This window comes from Mobula birostris, chromosome 6, assembly GCF_030028105.1.
Source record: "Mobula birostris isolate sMobBir1 chromosome 6, sMobBir1.hap1, whole genome shotgun sequence".
Lineage (NCBI taxonomy): Eukaryota > Metazoa > Chordata > Chondrichthyes > Myliobatiformes > Myliobatidae > Mobula > Mobula birostris.
The window spans coordinates 157,146,213-157,163,854 of record NC_092375.1 but is presented as its reverse complement, the minus strand read 5'-3'; the positions used below and the strand labels follow the sequence as shown (position 1 = coordinate 157,163,854).

The following is a 17,642-nucleotide window of genomic DNA, read 5'->3' as shown; positions in this document are numbered from 1 at the left end:
AACTTTGGATCATTTGTGAGGCTGCGGGATTGATCAACAGGACATATAGGGAAGTAGTTACACCCAAGGTGCAGGACACAGGTAACTGGTTGACCGTCAGGAGAGGGATAGGGGATAGGCTGCCAATGCAGAGTACCCCCATGACCAATCCCCTCAATAATAGGTATATCATTTTGGATACTGTTGGGGGAGGGATGACCGAGAAGAGGAAAGCAACACTGGTCAGGCTCTGTGGCTCAGAAGGGAAGAAGGGGTGAATAGGCAAACAGTGGTGATAGGGGGTTCAATGGTTTGGAAAACAGACAGGAGGTTCTGTGGACAAGAATGAGATTTCCAGATGGTATGTGTTACTAACCCTATATACAAAGTCAGGAATTGAAAGGTTAAGCATAGTGGGACTAATGTTCTGAGTTGTGTACGTTTCAATGCAAGGAGTATTGTAGGAAAGGTGGATGAGCTCAGGGCATGGATCAGCATGAGAAATTATGACACTGTAGCCATTAGTGAGACTTGGTTGCAGGAGGGGCAGGACTGGCAGCTCAATGTTCCAGTGTTCTGTTTTAGATGTGACAGAGTGGGAGGGATTAAAGGGTGAGGGTGACATTACTAGACAGGGACAATGTCACAGCAGTGCTCTGACAGGTCAGACTGGAGAGCTTTTCGTGAAACTGAGGAATAAGAAAGGAATGACCTTGTTAATGAGATTATGTTATAGACCACCGTAGTCAGCAGGATTTGGAGGAGCAGAATGTTGCAAAAACAACAAGTTGTGAAAGTAGGTAATTACAGAAGAGGAAGTGTTTGCTGTCTTGAGGCAAATTAGGGTGGATAGATCCACAGCCCTGACAAGATGTTCCCTTGGATCCTGTGGGTGTCTAGTGCAGAAACTGCAGGGGCACTAGCACAGATATTTAAAACGTCCATAGCAACTGGTGAGGTACTGGAGGATTGGAGGATAGTTAATGTTATACCGCTGTTTAAGAAAGGCTCTAAAAATAAGCAGGGAAATTATAGGCCAGTGAGGCTGACATCAGTCGTGGGTAAGTTATTGGAAGGTATTCTGAGGGACCAGATACGTAAGTACTTTGATGGAAAGGAACTGATAGGGGATCGTCAACATGGCTTTGTGCATGGTAGGTCATGTCTAATCATTTAGAGTTTTTCAAGGAAGTTGCCAGGAAAGTTGATGAAGGTAAGGAAGTAGGTGTTGTCTACTTGAACTTTAGCAATGTCTTTGACAAGGTCCTATATGGAAGATTGGTCAAGAAGGTTCAGTCGCTTGGATTCAGACTGAGGCAGTAAATTGGATTAGACATTGACTTCACAGGAAAAGTCAGACAATGGTGTAAGTGGCTGCCTCTCTGACTGGGGGCCTGTGACAAGTGGTTTCTCACAAAGATCAGTGCTGGCCCCATCGTTATTTGTCATCTATATCAACGATATACTGGAGATAATAGTGTAGTAAACTGGATCAGCAAATTTCAGATGACACCAAGATTATACTTTGGGAGGACAAACCAGGATAGGACTTGCATAGTGAGCAATAGGGTACTGAGGAGTGTGGTAGAACAGAGAGATCTGGGAATACAATTTCATAATTCCTTGAAAGTAGCATCACAAAGAGATAGGGTTGTAAAGAGAGCCTGTTGACACATTGGCCTTCATAAATCAAAATATTAAATACATTAATATTGTTGTTTACAATATATATTGATGACTTAGACAAGGGAATTAAATGCAGTATCTCCAAGTTTGCGGATGACACGAAGCTAGGCGGCAGTGTTAGCTGTGAGGAGGATGCTAAGAGGATGCAGGGTGACTTGGATAGGTTAGGTGAGTGGGCAAATTCACGGCAAATGCAATTTAATGTGGATAAATGTGAGGTTATCCACTTTGGTAGCAAAAACAGGAAAACAGATTATTATCTGAATGGTGGCCGATTAGGAAAAGGGGAGGTGCAATGAGACCTGGGTGTCATTATACACCAATCATTAAAAGTGGGCATGCATGTGCAGCAGGCGGTGAAAAAGGTGAATGGTATGCTGGCATTCATAGCAAGAGGATTCGAGTACAGGAGCAGGGAGGTACTAGTGCAGTTGTACAAGGCCTTGGTGAGACCACACCTGGAGTATTGTGTGCAGTTTTGGTCCCCTAATCTGAGGAAAGACATTCTTGCCATAGAGGGAGTACAAAGAAGGTTCACCAGGTTGATTCCTGGGATGGCAGGACTTTCATATGAAGAAAGACTAGATCAACTACGCTTATACTCATTGGAAATTAGAAGATTGGGGGGGGGGGGGGATCTTATTGAAACGTATAAAATTCTAAAGGGATTGGACAGGCTAGATGTTGGGGAAGTCCAGAACGAGGGGTCACAGTTTGAGGATAAAGGGGAAGCCTTTTAGGACCGAGATGAGGAAAAACTTCTTCACACAGAGAGTGGTGAATCTGTGGAATTCTCTGCCACGGGAAACAGTTGAGGCCAGTTCACTGGCTATATTTAAGAGGGAGTTAGTTATGGCCCTTGTGGCTAAAGGGATCGGGGGTATGGAGAGAAGGCAGGTACATGGTTCTGAGTTGGATGATCAGCCATGATCATACTGAATGGTGGTGCAGGCTCGAAGGGCCAAATGGCCTACACCTGCACCTATTTTCTATGTTTCTATGGTACATGAGTTGGGATGTTACGTTGAAGTTGTATAAGACTCAATTCAGTGTATTGTGTGCATTTATGGGCCACCTACCTACAGGAAAGATATCAAAAAGGTTGAAAGAGTGGATAGAAAATTTACAAAGATGTTGCCAGGAATTAAGGACCTGAAGTATAGGGAAGGGCTGATTAGGTTAGGACTTTACATCCTAGATCAGGGAGAATGAGAGGCGAGTTGACAGAGATATACAAAATTATTTGGGGCATAGATAGGATAAATGCAAGCAGGCTTTTTCCACTGAGGTTAGGTGACAATAGAACTAGAGGTCATGGGTTAAGGGTGAAAGGTGAAGAGTTTAGGGGGAATATAAGGGGGATTTCATCACTCAGAGGGTGGTGAGAGTGTGGAACGAGCTGTCGGTGGAAGTGGTAGATTTGGATTTGGATTTGATTTCAACATTTAAGAGAAATTTGGATAAATGCATGACTGGGAGCAGTATGGAGGGCTATTGTCCAGGTGCAGGTTGATGGGACTAGGCAGATTAATAGTTCAGTGCAGACCAGATGTGCTGCATATTCTAGAACTCTAAGATATTTGTGCCTGAATTGTACTTTTCCCCCTTTGTTATTAATGCTGAAACAATACATGTTGTTGATCATTCTGCTAGTTAGTGGTAAATGGAAAACTGTAATGCATATGTTTAACTTACCGTCTCTCCTCTGGGACCTGGCTCTCCAGTTGCACCGACAGGGCCTGGGGCTCCAGGATTACCTTGTACCCCAGGAACACCTGCAGGCCCTGGGTCACCACGATCGCCCTGTGCAGAAAAAAAGCAAGGCTGGTTAGCAGAGAACCTCGAGAATAGACAGCTTGAAAGCTAGCTCTCTTGCCATTCATGTGAGCAGCACAGCAACAGAAGCTCACTGCTGGTATTCATTGCTGATTTATTGATTTGCTTTGCTTTACCATCTCTCCTGCACGACCATCACGTCCAGGGGTGCCATCAATTCCAGGAAGGCCCTAGGAACAAAGAAGAACATTTAACCAGCAGCACACACACCCAGCATGCAGTAGAGTAAGTGATAGAGTTCAGCTTGATTCAGGGCAAACATTTCCACAGTCGCTTGTCAGAGATGTGTGGATTCAAGTTCCCTCTCAGAGACATTATCTATGCTGATGTTCCTACGATAGCACTGAGGGTGTGCTGCCCTGCTGAAATGTCTGTTCCTTTTAACTCTACATAAATGATCCCGAGAAAAAGGCCTTTGATCACCAGTGGCCAGACTGACATTTATCCCTCCTTGAAAAAGCATGTGCATTTTGACCCATGAGATCTTGCTATGTGGTCACATGCCATGCATTACAGTACTTCTTAAATATTTAATTGACTGCAGATTAGATGTTTCATAATCTTTTTAAAATAATAGAACTGTTAAGTTTATGATAAAAGATCTAATGCTTTCCCAGCCTAAATGACAAATAAATTCTCCTCAGGCTTCCAGACAAGTACAAGTATTGATTTTAACCAATGTTTCAATGACAAACTCTGTCATCATCATCATGAAGATAGCATAGTTTGTCATCGAAACGTCAGTTAAAATGAATACTTGTACCCAGATGGAAGCCTGAAAAGAGTTTATTTTGTTATATTTATGTAAATAAAATTCCAGATGTTAAGAGTCAAGCAACATGATTTTTTTTTTACTTACATCCTGACCAGCTTCTCCGGGAGGTCCACGGGCACCTTGTGCACCAGTTGGGCCTGGAGGACCCCTTTCACCAGTTGGGCCTGTTAGTCCTTGTTTGCCAGGCTGACCCTGAAAACAAACAGTAGAGGAAGTGTCTAACCTTGTCTTCATTAACAGTATGAACTATAATATGACCAAGTATTCCAAAACTAAATGAAAAAGACTGAATTTTCAGTACTTCAGAATCATCTCTTTAAGAAAGGTCTCTAATTAATTATCAATTACAAGAAGGGTGCACTTCCAAGCGATGTTGGTCAGTTCCTGTTTTCTACATTCTTTATTCCCTCCTTCTGTAGTTACGTGTAGTTACTGGCGTCCTGTCGCACTCACCTCAATAATAAGAAAATGCTTTGAGAGGCTGTTCATGGACTACATCTGCAGCATACTACCACCCACACTGGACCCTTACAATTCACCTACTGACACAACAGACAGACAGATAATGCAATAGCCACAGCTCTACACACCGCCCTTACACACCTGGAGAAGAGGGATGCTTATGTGAGAATGCTGTTCTTGGACTACAGTTCAGCATTCAACACTATAAGTTCCTCCAGGCTCGACAAGAAGCTCAGAGACCTTGGCCTCTACCCTGGCTTGTGTAGCTGGATTGTGCACTTTCTGTCAGATCGCCGGCAGGTGGTAAGAGTGGGCTCCCTCACCTCTGCCCCACTGACCCTCAACACAAGTGCCCCTCAGGGCTGTGTCCTAAGCCACCTCCTTTACTCTCTGTATACCCACGAATGTGTCGCTACCCACAGCTCCAAACTGCTAATTAAATTTGCTGACAACCCTACATTGATTGGCCTAATATCAAATAATGCGGTAGCCTACAGAGAAGATATCATCACCCTGACACAGTGGTGTCAAGAAAACAATCTCTCCCTCTATGTTGCAAAAACAAAGAAGCTGGTTATGGACTACAGGAGGAATGGAGACAGGCTTGCCCCTATTAAAATCAATGGATTAGGGTTGAGAGGGTGAACAGCTTTAAGTTCCTCAGCATCCACATCATCGAGGATCTCACGTGGTCTGTACATACTGGCTGTGTGGTGAAAAAGGCACAACGATGCCTCTTTCACCTCAGATGGTTGAAGAAGTTTGGTATGGGCCTCCAATTCCAAAGAAATTTCTACAGGGGCACAATTGAGAGCATCCTGACTGACTGCATCACTCCCAGGTATGGGAACTGTACTTCCCCCAATTGCAGGACTCTGCAGAGAGTGGTGCGGACAGCCCAGAGCATCTGTAGATGTGAACTTCCCACTATTCAGGACATTTACAAAGACAGGTGTGTAAAAAGGGCCTGAAGGATCATTGGGGACCCGGTTCACCCCAACCCCAATCTGTTCCAGCTGCTACTGTCCGGGAAACTGTACAACAGCATAAAAGCCAGGACCAACAGGCTCCAGGACAGTTTCTTCCACCAGGCCATCAGACTGATAAATTCATGCCAATACAATTGTATTTCTATGTTATATTGACTGTCCTGTAATTTATTTAAATTACTATAAATTGCACATTGCACAATTAGACGGAGACGTAAAATAAAGATTTTTACTCCTCATGTATATGAAGGATGTAAGAAATAAAGTCAATTTAATTCAATACTTGTTTGGTGTCTGAGCAGCCCTAATAAAAGGAGGCGATGAATCCAAATATGCACAGAACAACTCACTGGCTCCAAGAGGGTTAAAGAGGATTGCAAGAGTCATCACTCACCCTCAAAAGCTGTTGTCAGTTAACTTGTAAACAAAAAAGACACAAACAAGGGATTATCTGCAGATGCTAGAAGTTCAATTATTACACACAAAAGGCTAGAGGAACTCAGAAGGCCAGGCAGCATCTATAGAAAACTGTAAACAGTCAACATTTCGGGCCAAGACCCTTCATCAGGACTGGAATGAAAAGATGAGGAGTCTGAGTAAGAAAGTGGGGGGGAGGGGAGAAGAACCACAAGGTGATAGGTGAAACTGGGAGGGGGGGCAGTGGTTAAATATAGAGCTGGGAAGTTGATTGGTGAAAGAGATACAGGGCTGGAGAAGGGGAATCTGATAGGAGTGGACAGAAGGCCACAGAGAAAAGAAAAGGGGGAGGAGCACCAGAGGGAGGTAAGGACATAAGGTGAGAAAGGGAAATGGGAATGGGAATGGGAAATGGTGAATGGAGGTAGGGGGCATTACTGGAAGTTTGAGAAATTGATGTTCGTGCCATCAGGTTGGAGGATTGAATACAAGGTGTTGTTCCTCCAACCTGAGTGTGGTCTTATCGCGACAGTAGAAGAGGCCATGGACTGACATATAAGAACGGGAATGGGAAGTGGTATTAAAATGGGTGGCCACTGAGAGATCCCGTTCTTTCTGGTGGACAGAGCGTAGATGCTCAGCGAAGCAGTTTCCTAATCTCCGTCCAGTCTCACTGATATACAGGAGGCCACACCAGATACAGTAGATGACCCCAACAGACTCACAGGTGAAGTGTTGCCTCACCTGGAAGGACTGCTTGTGACCCTGAATGGTAGTGAGGGAGGTGGTGTAGGGCCAGGTGGAGCCCTTGTTCCATTTGCGAGGAAGAAGAAAGTGGGGGGAGGGGGGTGGAAAATGTACTTGGAGTGGCATCCCAGTGGAGATGGAACCATAAAAAAATCATTGATTTGACAAATTTACTGTGCTTTAAAATCAACTTCTGCAAAATATTCATATCCATATAAAAATAATAAATAAAGTAATGATTAATCTTTGTAAGAGGAGAAAAGTAAAACGGATAAATTCGGACCATACTTCAGCAACAATTTCAGTTCCTGTGTATAGATAAGCCATCTAATACAATGCAACAAATTTCCAAATCCCACATATGACCAATTTAATTCACTTAATGCATAATAATGTACTCATATAGTTGTACAAACGCAGAAACAGTCCCCTTAGCCCATCATATCCGTACACACTATTAAATTTCCTCCATTTGGTCCATACATTCTCCAGCTTGGTGATTCAAGTGCTTTCCTGGGCTCTTCCCAGATGCTGTGAGATTACTAGCCTGAACCAACATCTTGGGTAGCAGATTCAAGACTCCAATCAGTATCTGAGTGGAAATAACCCACCAGATCCCCTCTAAACCTCCTGGCTCTCACATTAAACCAGTGTACTCTAGTTTTAGACATCCCACCATGAGGAAAATGATTCTTGGCTATCTACCCAATCTCATCTCTTTCATATGATGGTAATTGGTATCCTGATTGCTCTAATAGTCACATCTGTGATATTAGCTCAGTTTATTTGTTTCCCACTCCTTTTTCTTTTCCTGTGGGAGTGCAGGATATCCCCAGACTGATAAGCTGGGTATGACTTTCTCCTTTGCATCTCATGCCTCCCACATTCTTTTATTAATGGTCTACTCTTTAACTGCTCCCATTCACTCATTGACCAAATAAACTGATAGTCATCCTAGTTTTCACCAATCAGAAACATTCTCCCCTCCCACTTTCCCTGAAGCTTATCAAGCTTCTTTTGTCTCCTTCCCTGTTCTGATGAAAGGTCTTGGACTCAGCATGATAGCTCTAGATGCCTTCCCTCAGATGCAGCCTGACCTGCTCAGTATTTCCAGCATTTTCAGTTTTTATTAACTCTCAGATAATTTTGAATGCTTCTGTAAAGTGTCAATCCAGAGAAGTCAAAGACAGCATATTCAATGTCTCATTGCAACTGATGTGTTCTAATTGAGGTAGCATCCTGATAAGTCTCCTCTGCACCCTCTTCAGTACAATCATACCCTTCCAAAGGTGTGTGGCCATTAGGAGCTACACACAGCACTCCAATTATGGCCTAAGGGCGAACCAATGAATCTATAAGCAATCTTTATAGATTGTTTTAAAACACTGTTTAGTGAAACACAGTTTTGCCAGCCTGGATAAAGTTGAATCTGACTAGTGCCCCATTTCTTATAATAAAGAAACAGGTAGACGCATCTGCCAATTGAAACAGCATACACTCAATAGTTCACAATGGCAATAAGCTGCTCTATGTGCAACTTCCATTTAAGAACTTGACTTGTTGGGTTAAATTCGGCAAAAAAGGTGAAAGCTGTAAAAACAACCACCTGCTGCAATAACTAATGGGCTTCAATCAAATCTATGGCATCTCACTTAAATTGCATCAGACTAACTGAAAAAAGTCTAGGAAACCAGTCATTCTTGGAGAACATTACACAGTGTAACTTCCAAAATTGGCCAATTAAGAAGAAAAAATAGGTTAAGTCAGGAGTTCCTGCCATTTTGATGCATGGCTTTGTCAAGGGCAGGACATGCCTTACGAGCCTGATTGAATTTTCTGAGGATGGGACAAAACACATTGATGAAGGTAGAGCCGTAGATGTAGCGTATATAGATTTTAGCAAGGCATTTAACAAGCTATCCTATGCAAGGCTTATTGAGAAAGTAAGGACACATGGGATCCAAGGGGACATTGCTTTGTGGATCCAGAACCGGCTTGCCCACAGAAGGCAAATAGTGGATGTAGATGGGTCGTATTCTGCATGGAGGTCGGTCACCAGTGGTGTGCCTCAGAGATCTGTTCTGGGACCCCTACTCTTCGTGATTTTTGTAAATGACCTGGATGAGGAAGTGGAGGGATGGGTTAGTAAATTTGCTGATGACACAGAGGTTGGAGGTGTTGTGGGCAGTGTGGAGGGCTGTCAGGGGTTATAGCGGGACATTGATAATCCTATCAAAAACTGGGCTGAGAAATGGCAGATGGAGTTCAACCCAGATAAGTGTGAAGTGGTTCATTTTTGGTAGGTCAAATATGAAGGCAGAATATAGTATTAATGGTAAGACTCTTGGCAGTGTGGAGGATCAGAGGGATCTTGGGGTCCGAGTCCATAGGACACTCAAAGCTGCTGCGCAGGCTAAGAAAGTAGACAGTACATTGGCCTTCATCAGTCGTGGGTTTGAGTTTAGGAGCCAAGAGGTAATGTTGCAGCTATATAGGACCCTGGTCAGACTCTATTTGGAGTATTGTGCTCAGTTCTGGTCGCCTCACTACAGGAAGGATGTGGAAACCATAGAAAGGATGCACAGGAGATTTACAAGGATGTCACCTAGATTGGGGAGCATGCTTTATGAGAATAGGTTGAGTGAACTCGGCCTTTTTTCCTTGGAGCAACGGAGGATGAGGGGTGACCTGCTGGAGGTGTATAAGATGATGAGAGGTATTGATCATGTGGATAGTCAGAGGCTTTTTCCCAGGGCTGAAATGGCTAGCGTGAGAGGGCACAGTTTTAAGGTGCCTGGAAGTAGGTACAGAGGAGATGTCAGGGGTAAATTTTTATGCAGAGAGTGGTGAGTGCATGGAATGGGCTGTCAGTGATGGTGGTGGAGGTGGACACGATAGGGTCTTTTAAGAGACTCCTGGATAGGTACATGGAGCATAGAAAAATAGAGGGCTATGGGTAACCTTAGGTAATCTCTAAGGGAAGGTCATGTTCGGCATAGCTTTTGGGCCGAAGAGCTTGTATTGTGCTGTAGGTTTTCTATGTTTCTATAATTAAAGGTTTGGAACAAAACAACACATATAATTTAAAACATGAGAAAATCTGCAGATACTGGAAATCCAAAGCAACACATATAAAATGCTGGAGGAAATCAGCAAACCAGGTTGCATCTGTGGAAAAGAGTAAACAATCAACACCCTGATGAAGGGTCTGTGCCCAAAACATCGACAATTACTCTTTTCCATAGATACTGCCTAGCCTGATGAGAAAGATGCCTTTTAATGAAATGTAATTCAATTACCAAGGATTGAAGTCCAATAAATGATTACAATTTTCATGGTACAGAACTACTTTCATAATTATTAAATTACTACAGCTTTTGTTTATGCTTAGGCAAAATGAAGCTCTATGGTAATGAAGCAATTAATAATACAATACTCACAGCCTGGCCCGGTAGACCAGGCATGCCTCTTTCCCCACGATGGCCTGGCATGCCTGCAAGACCTCTCTGTCCTGTTGTACCTTGTGGACCTGGAGGTCCATCCGGCCCCTGAAAGGCACAGCAAGACACACCGTAAAGATAGCAATTAGGAAAAGAGGGCTGCAGCTACCACCATGTGGAACACAAACTAAAATAGCTATTGTTAGTGCTTACTGAGAAGAAAACCATGGTTTCTCATGAGATAAGGGAAACTTAAGGTGATGTTTTAGAAGGTATTCATATCACCAGTGTGGAACTATTCGCAGCCTTATGGCACATTAGGGTGGATAAATACCCAGGGCCTGACTATATACACTCTTCAATTTTGTGGAAGACTAAAGAAGAAATTGTACCACCCCTTGAAGAGACATTTGCTTCATCATTAGCCACTGGTGAAGTTCCCCAAAACTGGAATGTGGCCAATGCTGTTTAAGAAGAGTAGCAAGGACAAGCCAGGGAACTACAGGCCAGTCACCCTAACATCAGCAGTGAGGAAGTTACTGGACAGAGTTCTGAGGGAAAGCACTTGGATAGACAGATTAGGAGGGCTCAGCATGGCTTTGTGTGTGTAATGTCATGCTTCATGAACCTTTCAGAGTTTTTTTTGAAAAGGTAACTGAAAATGAATGTAAGAGTAAGGTGATGGATGCTGCCTGCTTGGAATTCAGCAAGGCCTTCAATAAGTCCCACATGGTAGATTGATCTCGAACACTGGGTCCCAGGGAGTCCAGGGAGAGCCAGTTAAGTTGTTTCATGAAGCTGTGGATGGTGGTTTAAGGTTCTTTCTCAGAATGGAGACCAGTAATTAGTGGTGTGTCGCAGGGGTCGCTGTTGAGAATATTGTTATTCATAAGTTATATAAATGACTTGAATGTAAATCTGAAAGACTTAATCAGTGAGCTTTCAATGACACAATATTAGGGAGTATTTTTGATAGTGAAGAAAGTTATTGGAGATTACAAGAGGATCATGATCAGTTAGGGAAGTGGACCGAAGAGTAGCAAAGGGATTCTATAGAGATTTGTGAGATGATGTATTTTGGAAAGTCGAACAAGCATAGGACTTACACTATGAATATAATGGAACAGAGAGACACAGGAGTGCAAGTGCATAATGCATTGAAAATGGTGTCACAAGCCGATGGGTAGTGAAAAGGTATTTAGCATGCTGGTCTTCATTAGTCAGGGCACTGAGCAGAGGTGACAGGACATTATGTTACAGTTGTACAAGAAGTTGATGAGGGGCAGATCTGGAGTACTGTGTACAGTTTTGGTCACTCTGTTATAGGAAAGATGTGATTAAATGGGAGAGAACGCAGGAGAGATTAAGAAAGATGTTGCCAGGACTGGAGGGCCTACGTTATAGGGAGAGGATGGCCAGACGAGGTCTTTATGTCATGGAATGCAAGTGAATGAGAGGCAGCGTTATAGAAATATTTAAAACTATGAGAGGCACAGATGGGGTTGATCATAACAGTATTTTCCCCAGTGTAATGGAGACCAAAACAGGGGGTTATCGGTATGAGTACCGAGTAAGAGGGGAAAGATTTAAAAGGGACTTGAGGTACAACTTTTCATATAAGAGGGTAGTGATCATATGGAACCAGCTGCTAGAGGAAGTGGTTGAATATAATTGTATCATTTAAGAAGCACTTCAATAGGTACATGCAGGAAAAGAATAAGGGACAAATGCAAGAAATTTGGACTAGCTTGGTGGGCACCTTGGTCAATATAGGTTCGTTGGGCCGAAGTGCCTGTATCTGTGCTGTATTGCTCTCTGGTCAATGACTAGCTGAGAGTTATCAATATCTTAATGGGGCTCAGCTGGATTTTTTTTCAGGAGGAAATTGTTAATATATTCAATGCAAATTTCCTAAACTGTTCACACTGTTTCATCCAAATCTCTGCTCATTATGCACTTAGACTCCTCATATGCAAAAGTTCATTTGACTACATACACACCATCACTGGAGTAGATTTATGCCCTGAATTGAGACATTACTGAGATATTAGCATTTGGTGTGCATCAAAGACTCTTCCAAACTTCTACAGATGTATGTGGGAGAGCATTCTGACTGGATGCATGGCCGCCTGGTACAGAGCCTCCAATGTGCAGGATTGTAAGAGGCCGCTGATTGTTGTAGACTCCACCAGCTCGACCACGGGCACAACTCTCCACATCAATGAAGATATTCAAGAGGCGATGCCTCAAGAAGGTGGCATCCATCATCCATCACTAAATAACATCACCACCCAGGAGATGCCCTCTTTGTGATATCATTGTCATGGAGCAACTACAGGAGACTAAAGACCCACACTTAATGTTTTAGGAACAGCATCCCCTCCACCACCAGATTTCTGAACAACCTACGAATTCAGGAACACTACCTCATTATTCTACTTTTGCTGGGTTTATTTATTTTTGTAACTTATGGTAATTTTTGTATCTTGCACTTTTCTGTTGCTGCAAAACAACAAACTGCATGACATGTGTCAGTGATAATAAGCCTGATTCTGATTTAAATGCAGCAAACTTTTCCCTGTCTTCACCACTGCAGCATTCTCCATTTGGCATTTGTTTTACACCAGGAAAATCAACAAGAGATTGGCTTCCACAGGCAGTTTTGGTATCGGTGGATCAATGGCAATGTTTGACTATCCAGCTCTGCTAATAGCTTCTTTTTGTGTTTTTTTCTAATACAGAAATAGATTTCAGATTTTGAACCTGAATAACTACTATGACCAATATCAAATTTGTTCTACATACTGTACAGATTATTAAATCACTCCAAATGTTAGTTCATATATGTGTTTATCATCTTAATTCAAGTTCTTAACTTTTGTCAATGCAATATTAGATACAATTTATTCTCCAGGTACCTGTGTAGCTATCTCACATGTTGATTAATCTGCATACACACAACTGTTCTACCCAACCATTCAACCTGTCCTTTAAAAATCACTGAGCCTGAGAAGTGTGTCATTAATGGAGCAAACCTCTTTTCTACCATAAAGTAACCCTTGATGGTCAGCAATTTATAGATTATGATTGCTCAAGTGATCATCCAGGTAACTTCAAATTAATGAAGATTTCTGCCTCCACCTTCTCTTCAGAAATGGGTTCCAGACCCCTACACTCACTAGGTAAATAAAATCCAATAGCATGACCTGTCGATATTCTCATCCACTCCAGTCTCTTTTACTCAGCATCATGACCCATTAGTGGTACTTATCTCATCACTCTATTAGTGATGGAATAGTTTGAACACTTTTGTTGCTACAACTTCCTACTTTTGTTTCTATTGTTACATGGATCAATCATTGAGATACATGAGCCTAGAACAGGATCAGCATAGTAACTTAATTTTTCAATTGTAGTGATAAAATTACAACTAGATTCAATTTCACTGAACATGTTTTTCCAACTTCATGTCGAGATACAATTTTCAAAATTCTAATTGCACTTACGGTTGGACCATCTTCTCCAGGTTCACCTTTATCACCAGGGCTACCAGGTATCCCTGAGGGGCCAGGATCACCAACCTTTCCAGGTGAACCAGTGTCACCTCGCAGACCTGGAGGTCCTTCCTTTCCAGTAGCCCCTAAGGGACCAGCAGGACCTGGGTCACCCTAAAAAAGAAAGAAGGAAGATGAATTTCTAATCTCATTATTTTGGCACAGATTGATCCTAATTCTTGCTCATATTTTCTTATTTCTCATTTTTTTCTATCAATGGATAGAATGTAAATAAGTGGTTTTAACAAAAGGCCAGGATTGATGGTTGAGAGGTCAGATTTCAATAATACTTATTTTTCATACGCTTAAGTTCCATTTTACAGTGCAATATACTTGACATTATATTAACCAGATCTGTCTATAGACCCTTAATCCTCATGTCCACATTATTCTGGGGAAGGTGGCCTCTTGTGGAGAAACATGACCATATTATCTCAAGACAATCCAAACCAACTCTTGGGAAAAAAAAATCCTGTTGTTATTTTGATATGGAACCAAAGTGAATCATTATTAAGTTAATACAGAAGATATCTTAAATGAAAATGTAAAATCTTTTCAAGGACATTGGGCAGAGCCTTCAGACTAATGAGGAATTTTGATTTCATTGAAGACTACTACTCACAGTTGGTCCTGGTGGTCCAACTCTCCCTGCAGGCCCAGGAAAGCCAGTGGGACCCTATTATAGAGAAAACATGGTTAGCGCACAATCAGGATTCAGTAAAACTTTGTAATATATCTGTAATTCTCAACATGGCACCTACAACACTTTGTGGAAAAAAGCTTGCCTGCACATCCCCTCTAAGCTTACCTCATCTCACCTTAAAGCCATGCCCTCTATAATTGAATGGTTTTACCTAATGAAAGAGATTTTGCCTGTCTCCTTATCTAAGCTTCTCATCACTTTATAAACATTTCTCATCTTGAAGCTCCAGAGAAAATAATCCAAGCTTGTTCATCCTTTCCTTCAAGCTCACACCCTCGAATCAAAGCGGCATCCTGGTAAACCTCTTCAAAACACTTTCTGAAGCCTCTATCTCCTTCCGGAAATGAAGTAGCCAGAATTGTAGGTAATATTCAAAACATGGCCTAACCAAAGTTTTATACAACTGCATCATGATTTCCTGACTCTTATGCTCCATGTGCCTAGCAAAGGCAATCATGTCATACACCTTCATTACCACTCTATCTATCTGTGTTTCCACTTTCAGGGAACTATGGACTTGGATTCCAATATCCCCTCTACATCAATGTGCTGATGTCTGCATAAGTGGCTGCACTAAAATTTCCAAAGGTAAACCATAGTGCAGGGTTCTAGAACAATAGAAATCTGCAAACACATTATTGTAAAGTTATCTTTCACATGCGGATAAAAGGCTTCACAATATTATAAACTGTTTCCTAATATAGCACACTAATATATTTTTCTATGGACAGAAGTAATAAGTAGAAATATTCAAAGCAAACAGTAACAGAGAGAAAAAAAAATGTTTGAAAATGAAACTTACAGGTGCTCCCTGAGTGCCACGTCCACCTTTAAGTCCAGGAACTCCAACAGGGCCCTAGAAAAGGAATTTGGAGATTCAAGTTGAATGGCTTGCCCATAATTATACAGTTTTAATGTTTTAATCTCTTCTGTTGATGTACTTACTGGTGGACCAGGGGATCCTGCTAGTCCCTGCGGTCCGGGAGAGCCAGCATCACCCTTCTGACCAGGCTCACCAGTTTCACCTTTAACTCCGGGTTGTCCATCATTGCCCTGGACAGAATGAAATTGAGCAGTTTAGTGGAGAGCTAAAACATGAATTTAGGTAATGAAAGTTACCTCACAGATTACATCTTTGTTTTTCTAAAGAGAATTTCACTTATGCTGCAATTTAATGCGAAAAGCAGTTAGATTAGGGTGATGCTTCGTGTACTTGGCCTTCTACTGCTTCTCCAGTCTGATTCATCATGTGATTTTCTCCCACTGGAGTTCAAAGATGGTCACTTGGTGGATGTGTATAGATTGAGTAACAGGCAAAATGATCAGGTCCGTCCCACTGATGGGTTAAACATCTTAGCCACTGCATCAAACGACAGCAACACTTTCTTGATAAAACCACAATCAGGGCATGCAAAGTTCCTCCAAATAAGAAGAGGTACAAATTTATGAGCTCATCCTATTGCTGCTGTCCACAATAACAGTAGGGGTTTCTACAAGACATTTTTAAAAATATTTTCTCATGTTATGCAGACACCACTGACGAAGTCAGTGGTTACTGCCTATTGCCAAATGCCTTTGAGCAGTGTCTGCCTAGACGGTATCAATGGGCAGATCAGAAACAACCACATCACTGTGTGTCTGGAGGTTCATTTAGGCCAGACCAGGCAAGGGCAGACTTTCTTCCCTAAAGGATATTAATGAAAGATAATCTTTATTAATGACATTTTATATCTTCATGAACACCATTTGAGATACCTGACTTTTAATATAGGGATTTATTTAATTAATTGAATACAATTTGCTTATCTGCTGCTGTACAACTTGAAATTGTGCATCATGGATAATTAATCTAATTATCTTTGTCTAGTCTAGTAACACAGCAATTGTACTTCCATACCTCTGTGAAACATTTGAATGATAAGGAATTTGTATTTAGAACAAATTCCTTACAGAAAGGATTTAAAACAGCATTTTGGATACATATAACCTACCGGAGGTCCAGCAAATCCAACAGGACCAGTGCTACCAGTCTCACCACGAGAACCCTGGAAAAGGAAAATGGAAGTCACCGTCCAGAAATGTCACAACAAAAATATTCCTGCGAGGTTGTTACTGATGTAAAATGAGGTTGCTATTCTGTTAAAAAAATGAATGAACTTTAAAAATCAAAAAAATAAGGCATCCGACATGTCTGACTCCTTCAAAATCACCAGTCCTCTGTTATCTTAAACTCTCCATTTCTTCTTTATCTTTAACAATTTATTTATTTCATCCTTGAACTCTTTATTACTATTTTCATTGGGTCTTACCGTTACTTAATTGCTTGGAAAAGTTAACACTTAAGGTTGTTTCATATTTAGCCTTGCATTCACAGATATACAAACTATTTACTCTAATACATAATCTCCAGCTCCTGCCATTATCTACAGAACATAGTGTTATCTGTCCAGTAAGTATCTCCTGAATATGAATTATCTTATGCTATTGGAATAATATTATCTTGTGCCATTAGAATGATATAATTGTCTTGTGATAGTGGGGTGACGTGACGTCACGTGATGGCATGTTCTAACTAGTATATAAGGGGAGACTGCAGCTGGTGCATAGTTCATTTTGGTAGGAACTCGCTGTTGGTAGTTATGTCATAGGAGAAGAAGAGAGTGAGAGTGAAGAATCAGAACAAACCCCAGAGGGACTGGGGTTAACCAACGGCATTTGGCACATTACGGGTGTGACTGACATTTGGAACAGTCCGTATGTGGCACGCACATTTTGTTAACCCTTACACAGTTTGGGTTGTGCGATGACCACTTCCATCAGAAAGGTCAGTTACTTTGAGAACTCGTATTCTGCGTCATAACTTCGGAAAAGGTATTTCTCGGCTGGAACCAGCGTCCGCAGTTTGACTTTTCTTCATCGCAAGTTTCGGGAAGTCTCCCTTCTCAGCTATTTCATAAATCATATGGACTTATTAAACTACCACCTTAAGACTGTGCTTAAATGGGATCTGTTGAGAATTGTCTTTAAGTTCAATCGTTTGATAACTATAGAAGC

The 17,642-nt window shown here is 41.8% G+C and overlaps 1 protein-coding gene across 2 annotated transcripts in view; it reads right to left on the bottom strand.

The window, feature by feature from the left end:
• The window catches only part of LOC140199504 (uncharacterized), a 288,437-nt gene that overhangs the window by 28,718 nt on the left and 242,077 nt on the right, over nucleotides 1-17,642 (bottom strand). For both annotated transcript variants that reach the window (XM_072261701.1, XM_072261702.1), the window contains exons 38-46: nucleotides 16,580-16,633; nucleotides 15,534-15,641; nucleotides 15,391-15,444; nucleotides 14,508-14,561; nucleotides 13,838-13,999; nucleotides 10,332-10,439; nucleotides 4,361-4,468; nucleotides 3,618-3,671; nucleotides 3,361-3,468 (exon numbers count right to left, since the gene is read on the bottom strand). In XM_072261701.1, coding sequence (XP_072117802.1) covers nucleotides 3,361-3,468; nucleotides 3,618-3,671; nucleotides 4,361-4,468; nucleotides 10,332-10,439; nucleotides 13,838-13,999; nucleotides 14,508-14,561; nucleotides 15,391-15,444; nucleotides 15,534-15,641; nucleotides 16,580-16,633 — 810 coding nt within the window. The remainder of the gene's footprint in view (nucleotides 1-3,360; nucleotides 3,469-3,617; nucleotides 3,672-4,360; nucleotides 4,469-10,331; nucleotides 10,440-13,837; nucleotides 14,000-14,507; nucleotides 14,562-15,390; nucleotides 15,445-15,533; nucleotides 15,642-16,579; nucleotides 16,634-17,642) is intronic.